We start from the raw sequence: 17,551 nt of genomic DNA, 5'->3' as shown, positions 1-17,551 counted from the left end.
AAATTTAATTCTCGACCCTTGTTTTTTCTATGGTTCGATCCCGGACATGACAGAACGGGGTTCTTGTTATTATTCCACGATGTTGATCTTTTGACTACCATTGTGTTTAGCATGACGAAGCCGGATATAAAAAGTGCTTCGAGGCGTTTGTGATGATCTTTTCCTTGTTCTTGTTTTTCCCTTTTTCCTTTTATTTTTCCTTTATCATTTCCTTTGTTCATTGGCATATCTGCATCTTTATAACGCTTTGACAAACTGCATGCATGTAATGGGAATGGTTATATATTAGAGGCTGGACTGTCATGGAGGGCAGGAAGCAAGGAATCTGCAAGGAGTCTTCGATACCTACAGCCGCGGGGGGAGGGACATGAACTAGAGACCAATTAGAGAAGAGGTTCGCACACCATTTCCGTTTCCTTGTCTCCGTTCCTACAGTAAGCTAGTCACCCGGAGGGGTTAATCGGCAGGGCTCCAAGCCCTCCAAGGAATTCAGTGGTCCGACGGAGGTCATTCCCGCGCCCAGTCCGTCTTGGGCTTTTTCATTCTTTCCATCCAGTTCCGACCCTCAGAGCACCGCCGTCCCGACACGACCACCTGCCCCTCATGTGGCTTATTGCCAGGCTCCTGGTCCAGCCCAATTATACCCCACCAACCCCGACCCGATCAAAGGAAATCAACCCCAAAAAAAAATTTAGAAAGGGACAGCATGACCACGGGCGCTCCCAGCCACCCACCCCAGACGTTACCCGGGGAAACCACACACACTGGCATTCATAGTATCTAGTAGTTATATAGACCCCGTACATAGTATGTAGTAGTATCTATCTAGTATCTGAATAGGCATCAATCCGGTTCACCCCCTCCCCCTCCCGTCCCGAGGTACACGGATAGATCAAAAAAAAAAGATAGATGGATGGATCAATCTAATCACACCCCTCACTCCCAGTGAACCCAACCCCGGTCAGATCCGACGGCCAGCCAGCCAGCAGCCAATGACTTACCCCGGATCAACCTGTCTGATGGACATTCACACTAAACTTCTTTGGGGGGTAGTACCCCACCGGCACGTGGCTGGCCGATTGGATTGTCCCGAACGGGGAATTTCAATTACTGGACTTTGTTACAGTACGGGGTATTTACCGTTTGGGGTGTGACGGGTTAAGGTTGGGGTCTGATGTCATGGGTTGGGAGTACTTGGGATGGTGTGTAGGATGGATTTGAGGGGTAGGGGGTGTTGGTTATGTGGTTTTGATGTTCTTTTTGGATTTAGGTGGTTTGTTCTGGGGGGGGGGGTAGTGGTAGTGGTAGTACTAGTTGTGTTTGGCTTGGTTTGGTTGCCTTTGTCCTTCGTTTGTTTATATATTTGTTTGGAGGGTGTTTGGTGGATAGTTTGGTTGGAGAGAGGGTTTGTGTTCAGATTTGGGGACGGGGATAGGGGATAGGGGATGTCTATCAGAAATCTCATCATTACTATGTCAATGCCTGCAGATTATGCTATTCTGTACCCTGATAAATGTTATTTCTCGAGAACATTTGATAAGCCTGAAGGATGATTAACGGGTGAAGACTGAGGACACGCCGGGTGGCTAGAGACGGAGATTATATGGGCAGGCGTACATTGAGGTATTGGCAAATTTGTATCATCACAGGACCTTTCTTTCTCACCCCCCTTTCACCCCTTCTCATTATGCCCTCTACAATCATCCCCACTGTTAACCTCCGAGACAAGTGACACCAATGGAGGTAAACCGCGTCGGTATACTTGGGGACTCCTTCGGTCCGCCGCCATTCCCAATAAGGTTTACGGCCGGGCCGGCCAGGCGGTGGGCGAAAGCAGAGCTTGGGATTGTCGATTTATCGATCATGGCCTCCCTCTCTCCATCATGCTCTCCGATCCGATAGCCTCCTTTTCAGTCTTGATGACTCAGTGATGCTACTAAGAATACAGATCTCGGCCCATTGATCCCGTTACTGCTTTCGTGGGTGACCTAAAGGCAAGCCTTGCCCGGGTGTTCTACCGACCGGATAGCTGGTGACGTTAATCGACTCGACCCTTGCTGTCGGCGCGGTCGCTTATCAATTCCCGTTGATTCTACCATTGCAGTTTATCGGCCTGAAGAGAAAGGTGCTCTAGATACCATTTTTCGATATGACCCCTGCAAGAGGGAGAGGCCCAAGTCAAAGGAGTCCTCATGTCCTGGTGAGTATTTGTCTCTTCGTCCACCTGCCTCCGCTGCCCCTCAAACCTGGATAACACGCATCTAACAACGCTCGTCATCTAGGTGACCGACTCCCGAGACCAGCAAATTGCTCAACCCCGTCGTCGCCGTTCCCCCTCAACTCGTTTCATCACAGTGGACAATGTCCTCCAATATACCTCCGATGTCCCCTCCATGCAGCAGCGCCATCCGCCCCAAGGTATCCGCGCTCGTCCACGGTCTCGCCTCGCCTCTGCCGCGGGCGGGTTAATAGGCACTGGTGGAGCTGGCGCCTCCGGCGGAGGAACCAGTGCAGTTAGTACGGCAGCGACAATGGGACGACTTGCAGCTCAGCCGCGTCTGCCTCCTCGAACGACTAAAGTTAGTGAGAAGCTGGTGCTTTTGCCGGAAGCGGAAGATAAATTGCACGAGGAGGAGGATGAGGAAGAAGACGAGGAGACGGTGGATGAAGAGTTCGTGCAGAAGATCGCGAAGGATAAGAACTTGAATCCGGACTCGGTGAGACAGACGTTACTGGCGCAGAAAAAACTGGACGGGGATTTTGGCGTTGATAATGATATCGCGCCTTTGCTGGCGGAGGAAGAGTTACTGCGGAGGAGAAAGGTCGCCCCGGAGAAGGCGAAGAGTTATGCGGAACGACTGCCCAAGGCTAGGAGAGCGGAAAAGCTGGCGCGCGTGACGGCGTATTGTACGGCGCAGGCTTATAAGATGAGTTCGTTGGCTTCGTTTGTGAAGGAGAGACATGGAGGGAGGACCAAGCTTTATGACGATTGTTTGTATACGGCGTATCATCTGCCGTTGTTGCCGGGGTATGATGGTTACAGGCTGAGGAGTAGTCCGGTGGTGAAGAAGCCTGGCGGCAAGTCGCTTCTTGATGAGGAGATTGAACGGAATGAGCTACGCGATCATCATGAAGACTACATGGCGGAGGCGGAGGAGCATTCGGTGTTTGGGCGCCATGAACATGGCTCACCGCGACAGGTTGATAATGAGATGCATCGGCAGGCTGAGGAAGACCATGCCGGGTCGGATTCGAGGGAACAGCACGGCCAAGATAATGGACATCCGGCTCCGACTGCTGCACCACCTTCGACGCAGCTGTCGTATAATGTGGCGGAAATGTTCGTCTTCAGCTACGGAGTCGTCGTGTTCTGGAACTTTACCGAAAAACAAGAGAAAGATCTCCTGGCTGATTTGGCATTTGCAACATCGTCTGCGACTGGGACACCCATTCCACTGGCTACCATGCCTCTGCAGGAGGAGGACTTTGAAACAGAGGAATTCCACTTCGAATACTCCACTGAAATCTCACGCCCGCGCGTCTATAACGACATGATCACTCTGCGGAGCGGCGACCACATGATCAAGCTGGCCATCAGTCATGGCATTGCGCAGAGCACCAAACTCTGCTTCTTCGAGGAAGTCATGGCTCGCCAGATGGCTGAGGCCAAGGACGTTCCTCGCCGTTTGGCCATGACAGGCAACCTGGGCATGAAGCGAGATGAAGTCTTCCGGATTCTGGGCAGTCTGTTCAAGAGCCGGGTTGAAGTGAACCTCTGTAAGTTTTGCTGACACGACCTCACCAAATCTACCACTGACCCAAACCACAGCCTCCAACATGCTCGACGTCCCCAACTTCTTCTGGGAGAGCGAGCCAACTCTCTACCCGCTCTACATTGCTGTCCGCGAATACCTCGAAATCAAGCCCCGAATCCAAGTGCTCAATGAACGCTGCCGTGTTTTCCTCGACCTGGCCGAGATCCTTTCCGACTCGATAGCCGACAACAGAACCTCTCGTACGTCACCTATCCTATCTTCATTCGAGGCAAACTAACCTGACCATAGACCAAACCTGGATCATTATCGTCCTGATCATCATCTCCATCCTCGTCACCACCTCCGAAGTATTCCTCCGTTTCGGTCTCCTCTCCGCCCGTGAAGGCGGCACCTCCACGACAATAACCACTATCCTCACCCGAGCTCTAGGCAATTCTCCAGCACCGGTCTGCTCCTGCCCAGCTCCTGCTCCAGGCATGGGTGGATTGAATGCGACCGGCATGCCTTTTTGATAATTTCTTCCCTACCCCTTCTTATCTATATACCTACCTAATACATAAGTATCCACTGTTCTCTCATCCTTACATTCAGCAACCCTCTTTACACTGCATTGCCTTGTTCTATCCCCTTCCCTCACAATAGCAACTAACCTGACCTATTACAAAGCTTCTCCCGTAAATGCAGACAAAATCAGTATACTTATTTCCGGATTCACCCCCCTTTCCTTCCTATAAGTAAGAGAGAGAACGATTTCAACTTCGTCATTGTACCTATTCCTCAGCCAATTAATGAACCATTCCCTACCTAGATAGCATTCGCCGTACCATCTACATACATACACCTACACATACACCTACACCATTCCCCTACAACCAAAACACACTCACCACCTCAATCAACATCTCCTCTAGCAAGTAAACAGCTAGCAATCTATTCTACCAATCAATACCCATAGTAACGCACTAGGCCCACACATTCGAATCGATCCACACATTCCTACAAGCTGTACCACCCTATATATTTTTCTGCCTCAGGTATTCAATCCCTGCCTAAGGCAGAGATAGCTATTCTGGCCTAGGGCATGAATCATTATAGGCCTGAGGCAATAATTAATTCAGCCTGGGGCACTGATAATTCAAACCCTGCCTGAGGCAAGAGTAAGTTCCAGCCTAAGGCTGAAACAGCACCTACGTCAGGCAAGAAAGAAAGAATGAGCTCATCGCGGGACGGAAAGTACGTACGTCATCATCGGGTAGAACCTTGCTAGTGGGTGTTTCATGTAGAATGCTAGTTTAGGTTGACAACACGAGAGCAAGAGCAGATCTGAGTAAGAGTTACATGGTACAATCCGTACAGTACAGTAAAAATAGGACGGAGAGAGTCCGTGAGGGGGAAGGGATCTGAAACATGCACTGTACTGCACTGCCACTTTGCAGGGGTATACATTTCGATAGATAGGTAAGAATAGTAGTAGTAGTATCTAAGTAATAGGGGGTAAAAGGGTTGTTCTATATCATACATGACAATAACAGGTCATCTACACTTGGGTAAGTAAGAGGCCGTGATGGAAGTCACACGCACACAAAGGAAATAACAAACAATAGGATGAAACAAATAGGATGGGGAGGGAAATCGATACAACAGAAAGAAATTAGGTATAGAACAATGCACAGTGGAACACAAGATAATGGTAGTAATAATAGCATAAATCAGACCAAGACCCCGATTTCCCAAACCCCATTCCGACCGAGCCATGACACCTTTTCCAACACTCTATTTATGCTTCGTCCTGGTGGTCGTATCTCACATTAGACACAAAGAAACAACAGAATGGACAGAGCGGACGACTTAGAACTGCGCACGCGACAAATCAGCTAGCCCGGACTCCTTCCAGCGCTTGTGACCCACACTGGGAAATGCAAAGATGACGGTATATCGAATATCCACAGATGTATGCCATGATGTAGAACATGAGATGCTGAAACAGACCAGAGTGACAAAGGAAACAAAAGAAACAACAAAGGAAATATTGCTAATCTGCCTGACTCCATTCAAGGGAGGTCAGACATTATGCGAAATGGTGTAACAGAGTGAATCTCCCACGTCATCGGCCCTGCCGCTCGAGGGAGTTCAGCTTGTTATCCATTCCCTAAACTGGAGTGGACCATGCACTCTCGCCCATCTTGGGCTTCAGATCATAGTTGTCCGGCTCGGTGCTAGTGGGCCGGCGGATGGTAGAGTTGGGAAAGTACATATGAGGAGGCATAGACGTCGGGTATGCGGGACCGCTAGTCTCAGGGTAAAAGTCGGTTGCAGAACCAGGCGACGGAATGCTGCCATGCGAAGGAGAAGCCCAGCCCAAGCTGGTCATATGTGGGCTCCCACTCACGCTGTTGGGTCGGTGGTCGTTGTTGGCAGGAGGCTCAAGAGGTTGCGGGGGACCGTAGCCGGACGGATGAGAGGTCATAGAGGGACGGGGGTGTGGAGCGCTACCATAGCTGGACAACGATGGGGACGTAGCCGTCGGAGAAGCCCGGGGGCTAGCCTGTGTGAATCCACCTCGGACGTGGGCTGGGATCGAGCCGTTTGGCATGTAGTAGTCGGAGCGAGGCATGTTCAACGGAGGGAGATCGCCGACAGGGGATATGGGGTGGTGTGCCGGAGAAGGGGTAGAATGGACAGAACCGTGTTCGGAGAACATATCACCTGGCATTCTCGCCCTCTCCTTGTTCTGTCTCAAATTGGCCTCGGTTTCAGCGGCGGCCTCCTCGATGGTACCCGTGTGGTGATTCTGATGGCGTGTCAAGGTGGTACGACGAGTGAAGGTCTTCTGGCAGTTCGCGTAGGGGCACTTGTAAGGACGCTTCCCGGAGTGAATTCTGCGATGTCTCGCCAAAGAGGACGAATCACTAAAAGGCTGCAAAGGTGTTAGTGAGGAGCCACCGAGGAGTTGGAGCAGCCTGTACATACCTTGCCACACCTCTCACACATATGAGGCTTCTCGCCAGTGTGAACGCGGGAGTGTACTGTCAGAGCTGAGCGCTGAATGAATTGCTTGCCACAACCCGGCCAGTCACAAGCATGCGGTCTAACGCCGGAGTGAATCCGCTCTATATACAATTAGACGACCGTTTGCCGTACCTCTCGTGCGAAGTGCTTACCGTGTCTTGCAAGATCACTGCGCCGGGCAAATCCTTTCCCGCAGGTACCGCAGTGAAACGTCTTCGGAGGAGGGTCCGGCCTCCCTTGAGAGGCACCCGAGTTCGGTATTTGAGCACTACCCGCATACCCTCCGGGGACAAAAGGATTCTGCAGTAAGGGCAGCCCCGGAGCCGGGTGTGCCTGGGGTGCATAGCGCATATCATGTGCCATGGTAGGCATTTGGCCGAGCGGACCATGAGGGGGGTAGGCAAGGACAGCTTGGTCTCCAACGTCGGAGACGCCGGGCTCCGACTTCATTTTCGGCGACGAGGTGTGGTCGATGCTATGATTCGGTACAAGATGCTGATGGTCAAATTGTCCGTCTGCGGCAACCATTGCGGCCGAACCTTTTCTGTTCAAGATAGTTGTGATGTCCATGACCCGACCCCGCGGGGAGCTGAGGGACGGCGGTCAAGGACAGTCGAAGGATCCCACGGTAGCCCGTCTGACGCGTAGCCGCAGAAAGACTCCACGGCGTTGGCTGAAGGCTATTGAATGGCTGAAGTGATGAGTTAGCTTCGCGCCACGGAAAGGCAATCGAAATGCGGGACAGCGCAGTGGTGGCTGGCGTTTGAGCGTAACCACCCCAACAATCAGGCCACACGCCGGGGAAAACGGCCAAAGAGCTCCAATCCCCACCCCGGATAAGGTTCGAAGGCAAACAGACGTCGCGGGTTGATGATTTGACCGGGCTAAGCGAAAAGGGATTCAGAACTCACCTTGCTTTGCGCCAAATGTAGCCCAAGGACTTTTGTCCTAGCGAGGTGTGACGTGGGCGAGGGTGACCGGGATTCGATTTTTGTAACCAGGAATGTGAGGGCAAGGGCGAGTTGGCAACCCAAACGGTGCAACCGTCTCAGTTCTGAACAGCAAATAACGGCCCAGAAAGTGTTTTTGCTAAAAGTCCAGGCGCTTGACGGACAGATTCAGCTCCGAATATGAGATTTCAAGATGTGTTGAGAAAGTGGCGTTTCTTCACGAATCGGAACGTCCACGGTCGTCTTGTTCAAGTAGATTCGGGACTGACCCAACAAAGACCAAGACACTAGTCCTGACTTCCTCGGATAGCTGCAGCGAGACTTGTTCGGAAGGGGCCAGATGGAGATGGCTCGAGGTCACCGTTGTAATTTCCACACGATCCAGATCGGTCGTTAAACAAGCGGGACTTCTGGTCACCGAGGTATCGCCACGCCTAGCACGGGATTCGCGACGAGTTCCGAGTCGCCTAGGTATCGCCTGCGATCGCAGATTGTGGACGTTCGCGCTGTCGGTTTGTTTCGGCGGGTTTTCACGGAAAATGGCTCAGGGACTCCAGAGGAGGGGTAAACGGGCAGGACGCAAATTAATCTGGACTCGAACGGCGGCCAGATGGATCGATTCTGAACAGGGGCACCAGTACAAGGTTAGTAAAATGCGCAAATGAACGTGGTGGAAAGTCTCTTGTGTCCGATCTGTTCAGTGTCTGGGGGCTTTTTTTTGCCCACTGAAACAAACGGGGGTGGTGAGAAAGTCCAGCCCGAAGCCGCTCAATGGATGGCATCGCGCGCAGAATTTTGACCCAAGGAATGCGACAAATAAGGCGCTGGCCCGCACAGCGACATGACCTGCAGGCGCTCATACTCATCCATTCGCAGCGAGAGCCATCCAACGTGGACTGGAGTTAAGATATCGGGGTTGACCGAACCGCGGGGGAGCTGCGGTGTGAAAAGCGCCAAAGAAGCCAAGAAGCACTTACAGAGACCACGAGTTGACAGCTTCAGGTGAAACACACACAGATGCTCAGTGTCTGGGAGAACCAAGTTGCTGTGCGCGGAAGGAGGGGATCGACGGAAGGATGGGGGGGGGGGGGGTTCCGAAGAGTTAAACGGCAGCAATGAGAGGGCTGTTCGACGGAGCTTCTCGGGGTTATTCTGACGGGTGAAGCAATGGAAGTAAGAGGGGAAAAGGAAATTCCTCGAAAGGCACCACCGTGGCGAATGATGCAGCGGCGGAAAAGCAAAGGAAAGGAGGACGGGGGAAAAAGCAAGGAGGGAGATCGAATGGGAAAAATCAAAAGGGAAGAAGGTTTTTTGGGGGAGGGGGAATAAAGTATTTCGGCCGGATTGGAGAGAGAAGCCCAAGAGAAGAAGAGGTGAAGAGAAGAACACCGTCAAGTTGGATGAATCCCGGATGATGGGGTATGGTAACCGTAATATTAATTCAGCGGAGAAGAAGCAGGTGGCTGCGCGTGTGTCTTATAGATCCATCCCAGAATCCCGAACCTCACCCTCAATGCCTCACCCGTTCCCTACTTATTTCCTTCGTATTATTATTATTCTCTTCTTAATAATTATTATGGAGTTCCTCCTCCCCTTTGTCTCTCGTTTCTGTCTCTCTCTGGCGGGCAAGGTACCTAGGTAGGTAAGTTAAAATTAATGTTATTATAATTAGTAGTCCCTCCCTTAGTGCTTGGTGCTGGCGGTAAATAATAATATTTTCTTAAAATTATTATATTATTATTATTCTGATTATGATTACTGACGACTAGTGCCGTCCCAGACGTCTTAGAACTCTTAGTCAACGGAGGCTACCACGACTCTAAGTACCACTACAGCTTCGCACGTTTCCACCACAGGCCCCAAGTGGCTCCAGTGAACTCACTCGCCCGAAGAAGCTGGCGGCACCAGAAGGTCACCGTCAGCGCTCGGCTCCACAACGTGGCTTTCCCCGTCCCTCCCTGGCCGTGCGAGCATCGCTGCTGCTGCTGGTGGGTACGGCTGGATGCCGATCTGAATGATTTCTGACAATAATATTCTTTTTCGGGTTCGCGGGCCAGGCGACACTGGCCTCTGAGTCGCGCGCTCGGCACGATGGCCTGCGAGATCCTGGAGGATGGGGAGCGAACAACGGTTCTGGTCGCCTTACTCCGTACCAGAGAACCGACCTGCTCGGACGAACCGCGATGAATGACTACATACCACGGGGTCCAGTATGCGCTAGGGGGGGAAGGATGGTGTATAACGTAAAGGAGGACAAGGTCCCCGATCGCGTTGTTCCCGGTTCTCTGTTCCTTGTTCCTGGATCAGGAGTCCATACGTACACGGGGATTGCATCGCCGCTCGGAAGCTACTTTTCCTACCCCAGGAGTTCCATCTCAAGGGGCCTCTATCTGCCCCTGGTGCGGCGGTGCGCCCCCCTCGAGGGGGCAGTGAGGGCACGGAGGATAAGCCGAAACCGCAGGATGGACAAAGGCAAATTAAAATGAGCGGAAAGGAAAAGAAAAGAAAGCAAAGGAAGCGGGAAAGGAAACCAGGTGATCCGATCGACTGGCTGCATGCTTCATGTATCGTGCGACATTGCTATCAGGCATCAACCATTCATTCATTACCTTACCCTCGGGCGTGGCATTGCTCATTGCTCCCTATCGTGGACCATCAAGCCAGAGAGGGAAGGAAAATCCTGCACCTTGCCTTGTACACAAGGTTGGAACAATTTGGTTGCCAACCCTCCTGGACGAAATTTCAGGGCGAAGCGGTCGCCAATCTTGCTTATAGTCCGAATCAGATTACCAGCAGCAGCTAGATAACCCCAGGCGATTCGGCTCTTCAACGGAAGATGTGATTTGCCCCTTTCGGGAGAGGGTCTCAGCATGGCCTGTGATTACCGAAGAGCAACGGTGGAAAGCTAATTTCCTTCTAGAAAGTTTCGAATGATGGGGAATCGGGCGTGGCCCAGGACCTCCTGGAGGAGCTTTGAACGCACTATTACATAGTGCCTTTGAGACCCGGCCGTCACGCCCCTCCCATCCGGCCACGGCTGCAGGGACAGGACGGCCTCGCCCTGTCGGATGCCCGTCTGCCTCTCACGGATCTGCATGTCACGTTGGACCACATGCTGACGGGTGCCGCACGGCGCCCAGGAGCGTGAACACTGCGCACTACTGAACACTCAGCACCGTCCCAACCTATTGGGCTAACTCAGAAGCGCAAAAGCAGGCAGGGTTTGATGATACGGAGGGCAGTAATGGGCCGTGGAGTCCTTCTCCCGCCCGGTTCCTACAACAAGTTGCCCTAGTCCTGCGACTAGTCGCCTAGTCTTGCTAGTCTACGGACCTGACGGAGGAGGCTGCGACGAAGTGTCCACCCGCGCTGGCTCTGGGCTTCAATTCAGGGCTTCCCTCCTTTTTTTTTTTTTTTTTTTCTCTGTGCTCTCCCAGTGTTTCCGGCTTCCATTTTCCCCTTCGGTGGTGGTCTTGTTGGTCTTGTTGGTCTCCCTTGCAGAGGGCGACTCCACTGCAACACAGACTAACGGAGTCGTACATCGTACGGGCCCCGTACCGACCAGTTAGGTGGGCGCGCCAAGCCATTTCGGGCTTCCGGCGACCTTCTAGAAAAAACTCGGAAGGGCAATGGAAGCCTTCTAAAGCGTCCCTCTTCCACCCCCCCCCCATGTGCCATTGCGGCTGCGTCACTCACCCTTGGGCCGATGGTGGCCCTTGTCTCTCCTCCTGGCGCTCGTGTCACATCCCTAAGTAAAGGATCAATCCCCCGACAGCGCAGCGGGTTTGGGCACACACGGGGCTCCGACAACTAAAAGCGATGCGAACTCAAGCTGCATCCTAAGAAACCCTAGAATTGACTTTCGGGTGGTCAGTGTCACTTCCCATGAATCGGTGACCCGAAGAATAGGATTGTTGCCCGTCCTGTGCATCGTCATCGTCACCCGTAATCCCTGCAGGTGTCCGTGTTGGCCGCGGATCCGTGGTGAATGATTCACTCGGCCCCACGGCTGGTCTCTATCCCGGGCGTTGGCCTGGTCTAGGCAGTGCGAGTCATATTGTTTCGTTCCTAGACAGCCTTCTGGGATGGCTTGACCTGGCCCACGTAAATTCAGGGGTGCTCGGGGCCCTGGGAAGTGTGGCTAGAGCGGAGGGTGATGACGTCCGGCCGCCTGCATAACACTACCTAGTAATAACCGGAGGGACTGAAGTGACCGGAATATGCGGGCCATACGATTGGACCGGCGGGCTAGGCTTAATTGCGAGTGGCCGGTGGGAGTTTCAGTTGTTGGAGAGGACGGCGTGGTGTGTTGCCAGAAGAAGAATAGGGGAGAGTTCCACCGGTGGTGTGGTCTGGCCTGCTGGTCTGCTGGCAGGAAGGCTGGGAGCCTAGAGCCAACGGCGCATCGATGAGGGATGGGGGATGGGAGATGGGCGACTACTAGGCCGTCAGATTGATGAGGGATGATGCATCAGCCGATGGCGATGCAGTAGCAGTGCTCTAGCGCCAGATTTCCTCTTTCTGGAAGCTTGCCTATGCAGGACAATCACATCCTCAGCCGCGGTCAGCATGCAGAGGGCTACGTGATTAAAGTTCTCAATGCCTTTGTCGTTGTCGCCACTGTCACTTTTTTACTCTACTGGGCAGTGGAATCGGTGCCGCAGAAGGCAGCGATGCAGCTGCAGTACCACATTCTTTTGTCACCCAACCCGGATAGGGGAAGGAGAAGGAGAAGGAGAAGGATGAAAGGAGTCTCAAGAAGAATTATTATGACCAACCAACACGGCCACAATTAACATCCCCTCAGCACCACTCTACCTATTCTATTATCCCGTCGTAATTGTTTTTCTCCTCCTGATTCGGTATAATTACTTTACTCCGTGGCAACGTCACACACACATAACACACCGCATCATCACCACCACCACCACCGCTTCTTCGTCTCTCCCCCCCCCAACTCAACAGGTTTATGGAGTAGGTAACTCCATACCAACTATGAACTAAGTCGACGCCTACTCCAGACTAGTCATAGTCATAGTCGGAAGCCCCATTCCTCAACCGCCCCCTCACTGGACAATCCTGATCGACACCCCAAGAATCAATCCCGCCAGCGACTTACTCTACGCAGGCAGTGCGCACCACCCATGATCTTCACCGGCATCATGAAAACGAGTCCCGACCCGAGACTACCACGATCACTAAAAGGCGACTTAACCGGCCGAAGCTCTAGCGGCTCTTTAGTTCCGTCGAGAATTAAGTAGCAAGCAGACACTATACAAAATGCAGATTCCAGAATCCAGATAGGAGAAGAAGGGAGGAAGCCATCCATCCGGGACTCCTCCGGATCCATCGAACTACGGCACAGAAAGGAATGGCCGGACTCCATCCGCCCCATAACCCTGCTACCCGGTGGTTCGCACGTCGGTGGTATGGATAGGGAATGTTTCTAGAAGACACGTAGAACACTCCCTTAAGTGGGGTCTGGATGGTTCACCGACGGAGTTTTATTCTGTGTTTGGAGATGGTGTGGATTGTCGACGACGAGAAAATGAGGGATTATATTGAGGGGTACCAGTACGGAGTACTCCATACGCCGTTATGTACGTACTGTTTGGGAGATACTCCGTATGGTAAGAAGATTCCTCATCATTGCCTTGGGCCTCTCTCTCTCTCACCAGTCGCCTCATCCCCTTGTAGTGAATATTGATATGTATCTATGGAGACGGACAATGCACGCCACGACGCATGGCAGCTGCACAGCGATACATACATATGCCTCGTATCGTCTCCATAGTTGATCTATCACATCGGATGCCATCATTTCTCGCCACTTCCGCCGAACCAGCAACAAATGTGACTGTTTGTAGATCAAACAAACAAACACCAGCCTTGGCATGTTTGTCTCTCCATATCCGCGGCCGCAACTTCGGCTTCAATTCTGCCAAATCCAGCTCAGCTATCTCGCCGCCATTGACGATGCGCGTCCAATCCAACCCTCAATAGGTAGATTCCTCCATCTTCCCAACTCCCATACCAACCCACCACTAACATCCCCAGAATCCCCCACCACCACCACACCTCCACCAACAATAACAAAACCACAAAATGCTCCGCCCAACCCTCCGCACCCTCCGCACCCTCAAAACCCTCACCACCACAACCACCACCCGCCTCCACTCCACCACAACCACCACCACCTCCGTCTCCCCCGATGAACTCAATCACTTCTCCTCCCTCGCCAGCTCCTGGTGGGATCCCCAAGGCCCCTCCCGCGTCCTGCACCTCATGAACCCCGTCCGCCACGACTTCATCGCCTCCTGCCTCGCCGAATCCACCCCCACAACCACCACCCCGTCATCCCCCACAGACCCCAACAAAAGCAACACTCTCCAATACCTCGACATCGGCTGCGGCGGCGGTATCTTCGCCGAGTCACTCGCGCGCACCATCCCCAACACCTCCACCTCCACGAACCCAGCATCCCACCCCCCAACCCGCACGCGCGCGGCCTCAATAACAGCCCTAGACCCCAGCCCAACACTCATCAAAATCGCGCGCGACCACGCCCGTCTCGACCCAGCCGTGAACACGCACCTCCAAACGGGGAGATTCAAATACGTGAATTCAACGCTCGAGGAATACATCCCTACCCTTACTACCACCACCAGCAGCCCCAACGAGAGCAAATTCGACGTCGTCACTCTATTCGAAGTAATCGAACACATTGATAACGTGCCGGGGAGCATAACGCCGCAGGGGTTCCTCTCGTCGTGTTTGTCGATGGTGAAGCCGGGGGGTTGGCTAATTGGGTCTACGATCGCAAGGACGTTTCCTTCTTGGATCGTGAATCAGGTTATTGCTGAGGCGCCGTGGCCGGTGGGGGTGGTGCCGAGGGGGACGCATGAGTGGAGTAAGTTTGTGAATCCGGGGGAGTTGCAGGGGTGGGTGCAGGAGGGGTTGATGAGGGGGGTGGATGGGAAGGCGGTTAGAGGGGGTGGGGAGGCGTTGGAGGGGATGAGTTGGAGGTGTGAAGGGGTGGTGTATTTTCCGGGGTTGGGGTGGAAGATTGTGAGGGGGTCGGAGAGTTGGGGGAATTATTTTTGGGCGGTTAGGAAAGGGGGTGTTACTGCTGCTGGTGCTACTGCTACTGCTGGTGTTTAGGAGGGGGAAGGTTTGGGGATGGGGTGTATATCAGTGTATGATATGTGTGGTAGTGGTGGTGCATTAGATGGTGTTTTTTCATTATTAGTTCTGGTTTGTTGCATTGGTGCTAAGCCTAGCTATAGTTATTAGAGTAGTCTGCTAGTGGGTTATTGATATAGGGCAGCTGTAGAGCAATTGCATCTGGCTGCTGTGATGAATTGGATGGACTCGCCGGTGAGCCTGTGGTCTCCATTTTGAATCACCAGGCCCGGTCACTTCCTCTTCCCCTTTCCCTTCTTCTTGGGCTTTTCTGGCTCAGGAACACTGACCGTCCCCTGCATCACCTCCTCGCCCTGGTCCTTCAGGCGCTCCGACCCGCTGATGAAAAAAGTCAAGTCCCGGTTCTGCTCCGTCAGGTCCGCATTCGCCAGTTTGAGACTCTCCACCTCCGACTTCAAAAGCTCTACCCGTTCAATCAAGTTCTCGTTCATCGTTTTCTCTTCCCGCCACTCCTTTTCCATCTTGCGCGTCATCAACTCGAACTTCTCGGCGCGCTTTTCGACTCGGGTCTTATCCCGCTCAAGACTGGGGATGATCTCGCGGGTCAGGTTGTCGTATTTCGCTTGGAGACTCTTTAGACTTGCCGTGGCTTTCTCGACGGCTTCCTGCGCGGAAGTGGCGGCCGCACTAGCCTGGGATGCCTTGTCCACGGCACGCTCGACCACCTCTTCGAAGTAGGCCCGCTGGCTCTCCAGCTGGCTGGTGAGTAGGTGTGTGTATTCCACGCTCATGTTCTCCAGCTTCTCCCGGGGAACGGCGTCCGTCCAGTCTGGTGGGTCGAGCGCGCTGTTGTCCGCTGCAGGGAGTTCCACGAGCTTGCCGTCGGTTTTGCTTTGTATAATGCGGTGCACATATGCGTCGCCAACGTAGTCCCACACGCGCTGCGTAGAGAGATCCATGGCGAAGGCATGCGCGGTGTCTTTGTAATGCTCAAAGGCATGGGCTCCGTCATAACGCCCGCAGCCGATGCTCCCGCAGATGAGGCAGACCCAGAGGTTCATATCCGAGTGGCACACGCTGCACTCAGCCGATTCATCATCATACAGGGCGACTTGGCTGTTCCTTCGGATGTCGTCCTGCGTGTATCGACATACAGGACAGCCGCTCCCCTTCCACTTCTGTAGACACATGCAGTGAAACACATGCTGGCAGATGATAGTGAGCAAACCCGTGGTTTCATCCATACGTTCCAAGCACACAGGACATGTCGGCAGCTCGATCAGTGCGGGTGTCGGAGGCGCCAGAGGCCTGGTAGAGAGAGTAGCGGAAGATATGGCGCTTGATTGAGTTGTTGAGATTGGTGTCGTCCGCACAGGGGTCGTCGTGTTGTGTGAAAGCAGCCCGCTCTGCGGCTCATCGGACTGCGTTTCCGGCTCGACGGCTTGGATTTCAACGGTTTTCACGAAGACGACATGGCACGTTTCAGGCTATAAGCAAGGGCGCGTTAGCATCGCAGCTGTGGGTACACCAGCCACGCAAGATGCACTTACCTCCATGCTGTTAAAGACCTTCCCATTCCAATCCTTTTGCCATTCCTTGGCCTTCTTTCCGCTGCGAAACTTCATCAGAACCATATATCGATTCACTCGAGCGGTCCGGATCATCCGAAAATGACTAACATCATTCATGGTAGTCTCGCCCACGAATCCTAAGAGATCAAATGGCGACATGTATGAAGGGACAGCTAGAATGCAGAGCGTCGTGCAATCCTCATCCGGCATATGTTCCTCCCCGCGCAGGCCTCTGCTATTTCCACCCAGCTCATCGTACGGTGGTCTCGCGGCGGCCGCAGAACCCTTCAGGTACGAAGGATAGTCATCCTGTACCAGGTACGGGGTCTCCTGAGTATCCCGATACAGGTGTACAATTCCCCAGACACTCTCCGATATGCTCTGATCCAGCGGTATATATTGGCCTTTCGTGCGGAGACCGCCAAGGATATCCGTCCCGATGCCCGTCGCGATCGGGTTGTCGTCAAGATCTCTCCAGCCTGTCCGCTTCGCAGCAGCAGCAGCTTCTTGTTGGGACGGAATCATATCAATGCACTCGATGGATACCTTATCGAATCGGAGGTCTTTCTCGAAATCGGATGCGTTTGTCGGCGAAGTCACGTAGGGATGAGGGGTAGGAGTGTATCCGGGGTTGAATGTGGCGTCTGAGCGGCGAAGTTCAGTGGAAGGTTTAGGTGGGGAGCGATGGTGTTTTCCGGTCGATTGATGGCGAGGGGATCGATGTGCCCAGGTTGAGGGCCGGCGCTTCTGGAACGGCAGCAGAGCTTCACATGCGGAGTCGAAAGCGAGAGACGTGGAAGCGTGCTTATCCACACCTGGATAGGCGCCTTGGAGGTCAGACTGCGGGCGAGAAAATAGTTCGATCGCAATGTGGTAAAAATAAGAGGGCATTACGACGGATGCTCACATCTCCAGAGCGGTACAAGTCTGCAACTGCTCATGGATGGAATTGGAAGCTACTTTCACGTTGCGCGCCGCTGGATGGGTTTAGGTCACGTGCCAGATTTGGAGTGGCAAACAACAGTGACTCTCAGCGGAGGTTCTCCGTTATTTACTTACTATTAATCGTGTATAAGCCGTTTGACGTGTAGTTTTACGTGTA

The 17,551-nt window shown here is 53.1% G+C and overlaps 5 protein-coding genes across 5 annotated transcripts; 2 read left to right on the top strand and 3 right to left on the bottom strand.

The window, feature by feature from the left end:
- The first annotated feature begins 1,884 nt into the window (after positions 1–1,884).
- On the top strand, positions 1,885–4,539 carry BO94DRAFT_517059 (RMD1 family protein). The gene is made up of 4 exons (XM_025609979.1): positions 1,885–2,200; positions 2,283–3,777; positions 3,830–4,015; positions 4,065–4,539. Exons 1-4 carry the CDS (start codon positions 2,150–2,152, stop codon positions 4,286–4,288), a joined length of 1,956 nt encoding a protein of 651 aa, XP_025467453.1. The 5' UTR covers positions 1,885–2,149; the 3' UTR covers positions 4,289–4,539.
- Positions 4,540–5,925: 1,386 nt separating this feature from the next.
- BO94DRAFT_556722 (putative C2H2 finger domain protein) lies at positions 5,926–7,355 on the bottom strand (the record flags this gene model as incomplete). Its single annotated transcript, XM_025613885.1, has 3 exons — positions 5,926–6,693; positions 6,747–6,886; positions 6,938–7,355. The coding sequence occupies 3 exons, from the start codon at positions 7,353–7,355 to the stop codon at positions 5,926–5,928; spliced, it is 1,326 nt and encodes a 441-aa protein (XP_025467452.1).
- Positions 7,356–12,793: 5,438 nt separating this feature from the next.
- On the bottom strand, positions 12,794–13,133 carry BO94DRAFT_535350 (uncharacterized protein). The gene has a single exon (XM_025611760.1). The coding sequence runs from the start codon at positions 13,083–13,085 to the stop codon at positions 12,834–12,836; it is 252 nt and encodes an 83-aa protein (XP_025467451.1). The 5' UTR covers positions 13,086–13,133; the 3' UTR covers positions 12,794–12,833.
- Positions 13,134–13,840: 707 nt separating this feature from the next.
- Positions 13,841–15,023, top strand: BO94DRAFT_596504 (3-demethylubiquinone-9 3-methyltransferase; the record flags this gene model as incomplete). Its single annotated transcript, XM_025616257.1, has 1 exon — positions 13,841–15,023. The coding sequence occupies one exon, from the start codon at positions 13,841–13,843 to the stop codon at positions 14,894–14,896; it is 1,056 nt and encodes a 351-aa protein (XP_025467450.1). The 3' UTR covers positions 14,897–15,023.
- On the bottom strand, positions 14,987–17,478 carry BO94DRAFT_535349 (putative RING and UBP finger domain protein). The gene is made up of 2 exons (XM_025611759.1): positions 16,429–17,478; positions 14,987–16,365 (listed from the first exon to the last, which is right to left on the bottom strand). Exons 1-2 carry the CDS (start codon positions 17,338–17,340, stop codon positions 15,151–15,153), a joined length of 2,127 nt encoding a protein of 708 aa, XP_025467449.1. The 5' UTR covers positions 17,341–17,478; the 3' UTR covers positions 14,987–15,150.
- Positions 17,479–17,551: the final 73 nt, after the last annotated feature.

This window comes from Aspergillus sclerotioniger (assembly GCF_003184525.1).
Source record: "Aspergillus sclerotioniger CBS 115572 chromosome Unknown BO94scaffold_14, whole genome shotgun sequence".
NCBI lineage: Eukaryota > Fungi > Ascomycota > Eurotiomycetes > Eurotiales > Aspergillaceae > Aspergillus > Aspergillus sclerotioniger.
The sequence above is the reverse complement of the archived record's forward strand: the minus strand, read 5'-3'. Positions and strand labels throughout refer to the sequence as shown.

Bases quoted from the DNA above. Each gene is read 5' to 3' on its own strand.
- BO94DRAFT_517059 (XM_025609979.1), top strand. From the start codon at position 2,150: ATGACCCCTGCAAGAGGGAGAGGCCCAAGTCAAAGGAGTCCTCATGTC. The intron at 2,201-2,282 runs GTGAGTATTTGT...CTCGTCATCTAG, and splicing joins AAAGGAGTCCTCATGTCCTG to GTGACCGACTCCCGAGACCA. The intron at 4,016-4,064 runs GTACGTCACCTA...ACCTGACCATAG, and splicing joins AGCCGACAACAGAACCTCTC to ACCAAACCTGGATCATTATC.
- BO94DRAFT_535350 (XM_025611760.1), bottom strand. From the start codon at position 13,085: ATGGATCCGGAGGAGTCCCGGATGGATGGCTTCCTCCCTTCTTCTCCT.
- BO94DRAFT_535349 (XM_025611759.1), bottom strand. From the start codon at position 17,340: ATGCCCTCTTATTTTTACCACATTGCGATCGAACTATTTTCTCGCCCG. The intron at 16,366-16,428 runs GTAAGTGCATCT...CCTTGCTTATAG, and splicing joins AGGTCTTTAACAGCATGGAG to CCTGAAACGTGCCATGTCGT.